Source organism: Myotis myotis, unplaced genomic scaffold (assembly GCF_014108235.1).
Source record: "Myotis myotis isolate mMyoMyo1 unplaced genomic scaffold, mMyoMyo1.p scaffold_m19_p_5, whole genome shotgun sequence".
Taxonomy (NCBI): Eukaryota; Metazoa; Chordata; class Mammalia; order Chiroptera; family Vespertilionidae; genus Myotis; species Myotis myotis.
Genome location: NW_023416357.1, coordinates 102,940,036 through 102,943,222, shown reverse-complemented (window position 1 = coordinate 102,943,222; position 3,187 = coordinate 102,940,036). Strand labels below are relative to the sequence as shown.

Sequence of the window (3,187 nt, the reverse complement as noted above, 5' to 3'; positions counted from 1 at the left end):
GGAGGGTCTGCCTACACTTGCCAGCGAGCCTGGGGTTCTCCTTTAGCTCATGACAAAACCCGTAACAGCCTTCACCGATAGCCGCCCTGGAGGCACTCAGGATCTGTTGCATGTGGCATGATGTGTTTTCTCTTCCTTTTGCCCAACAAAGTTAGTGTCTAGCTTCCAGATCAAACACATTGCTTTTCTCATATGGTTTACTTTTTCTTTTATTGGAGAAAAAGATCGATTTGTTGTCCCACTTATTTATGCATAGATTGTTGCATGTGCCCTGAACAGGGATTGAACTTAACCTACAACCTCGGTGTAGTGGGATGCCGATCTAACCAACTGAGTGACCTGGCCAGGGCTGAGTCACTTTTAATTAACATAAAAAAATTTTCTCATTAGTTCTGACATTTTTTTTTTTCCTGCAAGAGCTAGTAAGAGTAAATTAAGGGTTTGAGTGTGAATGCCTGTTGCTCAAACGAGAGTTCACAACTGTCAGGCCAATGTGGCTCAGTGGTTGAGGGTCAACCTATGAATCAGGTCACCCTTGGATTCCTGGTCAGGGCACATGCCCCAGTTTCGGCCTTGATCCCCAGCAGGAGGCAGCCAATCAATGATTCTCTCTCATAATTGATGTTTCTCTCTCTTCCTTCTTCTTCCTCTCTGAAATGAATACATAATTAATTTAAAAAAAAAAAAAAAAGAGGCCCTGGCCAGTGTGGCTCCATGCTGGAACATCTGCCCAAGGACCAAAGGGTCTCAGGTTTGATTCCCGGTCAAGGGCTCATACCTGGGTTGCAGGTTTGTTCCTCAGCCCTGGTCGGGGCATGTGCAGGAGGCAATCAATTGATGTGTCTCTCTTACATCAATATTTCTCTCTCCTCACCTCCCTCCCTCCCACTCTAAAAATTAATTTTTAAAAATATCCTCTGGTAAGGATTAACAACAACAAAAAAAGAGTTCATAACCACAGTAGGCCAGAGGAAGGACATCTTAGTTCTTTGTTCCCACTAGGGATTAACAATGTAACTTGAGCTGATTAGGTCAATCTTTCCAAACCTTGGATTCTCCATCTTTTGTTGTTGTCATTAATCCTCACCCAAGGATATTTTTCCATTGATTTTTTAGAGAGAGTGGAAAGGAGTGAGACAGAGAGAAACAAGGATTGGTTGCCTCTCGCATGCACGCTGACCAGGGCTGAGGATCAAGCTTGCAACCGTAGTATGTGCCCTTGACCAAAATCAAACCTGGGATCCTTCAGTCTAAGGGCTGATGCTCTATCCACTGAGCCAAAACTAGGACTCTCCATCTTTAAAAACATGCACCTACTGCCCTCGCCGGTGTGGTTCAGTTGGTTGGAGTGCCGTCCTATAAACCAAAAGGTCGAGGGCTCAATTCCTGGTCAAGGCACATAACTGGGGTTATGGGTTCGATCCCCAGTCAGGGTGCATACAAGAGGCAACTGGTTAATGCTTCTCTCTCTCTCCCCCTTCCTCTCTCTAAAATCAATAAACATATCCTCAGGTGAGGATTACAATGAAAGAAAAAAGCACATACTTGTATGAGTCCCACCTCCCTGACAAGCATAATTTACCAAGGTGTGCCAGGCACTTAGAGAACTTCAGCAAAGGCCTTGTGAGAAACCCATATACTCATACAGCCTTTAAACTTCCTCGTGAAGGAAACCTCCAATTAACTTCAGCAGCATATACTAGTACATGCCACGGTGAAACCTTTCACTAGAAGTTTCCGTAAATAAGATCTTCCTTTTATGCATCTTGTATTTCAGAATTAAGCAGGATTCCTAAGTAGTACTTGAAAAACATAATTTAGGTACCTCAAATATTGTAATTTGTCAAAAGAAAAATTCATCGGTTTTATTTTATTCAGAAAGTTGTTGCCTTGATAAAAAAGAAGAAGAAGGAAGAAGGAAGAAAGAAGAAGGAAGAAGAAGAAGAAGAAAAACCCACAAAGGAGCCCTGCCAGTGTGGCTCAGCGTTGAGTAACCCAGGAGCAAAGAGGTCACCAGGACTGAGGTCAAGGCACATGCCAGTTTACGGCTCAATCCCCAGTAGGGGGCGTGCACGGGGCAGCCATCCATGATTCTCTCTCTCATCATTGACTTCTCTCTCTCTCCCTTCTTCTCTCTAAAATCAATTTAAAAAGAAGGAATTGAAAAAGGACTAAAAGACTCCCTTTGTTTAATGAGATGCAAAAGGGGGGGCTAGCTTAATTCCACATTAGCTAATTAATATTTATCAATGTGTTAGTTTGTAAAACTAACATCAATTTATACATACCACAATACATTGTAAAATAAAAAGCTTAACTCGTCTGAGTTATTCTGTCTCAAAAGCAAACTAGATTACACTGGATTACAAGTGTCACCAGACTTGCTTTGGAAACATAATGTTGAACAAAATCACAAATCCAAAACCTTTCATATGGATCTAAAAAAAGTCTTTTGTGCATATTCGTTGGGCATCAAAGTATCAGGCCAAGAACTGGGTCCCGTCTGCTGACATTCTGCTCTCTCCTCCCCCGAGGGTCAGTGTGGCCAGGCGCGCCATCCAACCCTTCAGCCTGGGGACGCACAGAACCAGACAGAAACTATCAAACGCGACGTCAGACCTAAGGGCCGCTGCCTGGTCCCTCGCTGTCTGCCCCCGCGGGCGCCTCTTTAAGTTCTCTCTCCATAGGCAGCGGGAGTGCCAGGCTCCTCGGAGGGATCGCTGAGCTCCGGCTCCTCTTCCTCCAATACCTGTTTCAACCAGCGGTCCGTGCTGGTCTCGTCCCTGACGACGCACCAAATGAGCAGAATCATGAGGGACAGGCTTATGGGCAAGACCCTCCACCAGGGTCGCTGCTGCTCCTTTCCCAGGGAGTGCTCCACCGTCCAACGGGACGGGCTGGCTTTGCTGGTGGAAAACGGAATGGGGCGGTCAGGATCGTCCTCTTCCTCGCCCTTGGCTGCGGACTGGGCCTGATCCCGGCCACCGGGCGGCGGATGCAGGCTTCGGGAAGCCCAGCGCACGAGCCTCAGCGCCCGGGCAGCCCTGGAAAAAAAAGAGCAGTGAGCTTGCCGCACGCTGCGCCCGTCCTCCGCCCCGCCGAGATCGAACAGAGCTCACCCAGCCGCCGGCGCACACAGCACACAGCTCATCACGACCTCGGCTCTGCGTCGCGCGCCGCGCACGTC

At 47.2% G+C, this 3,187-nt stretch overlaps 1 protein-coding gene across 1 annotated transcript; it reads right to left on the bottom strand.

Moving 5' to 3' along the window:
* Window positions 1-1,836: 1,836 nt before the first annotated feature.
* Window positions 1,837-3,187, bottom strand: CUNH16orf91 (chromosome unknown C16orf91 homolog). The gene is made up of 2 exons (XM_036310491.1): window positions 3,120-3,187; window positions 1,837-3,044 (listed from the first exon to the last, which is right to left on the bottom strand). The coding sequence occupies exons 1-2, from the start codon at window positions 3,149-3,151 to the stop codon at window positions 2,669-2,671; spliced, it is 408 nt and encodes a 135-aa protein (XP_036166384.1). The 5' UTR covers window positions 3,152-3,187; the 3' UTR covers window positions 1,837-2,668.

Bases quoted from the DNA above. Each gene is read 5' to 3' on its own strand.
- CUNH16orf91 (XM_036310491.1), bottom strand. From the start codon at position 3,151: ATGAGCTGTGTGCTGTGTGCGCCGGCGGCTGG. The intron at 3,045-3,119 runs GTGAGCTCTGTT...TTTTTTTTCCAG, and splicing joins CTGTGTGCGCCGGCGGCTGG to GGCTGCCCGGGCGCTGAGGC.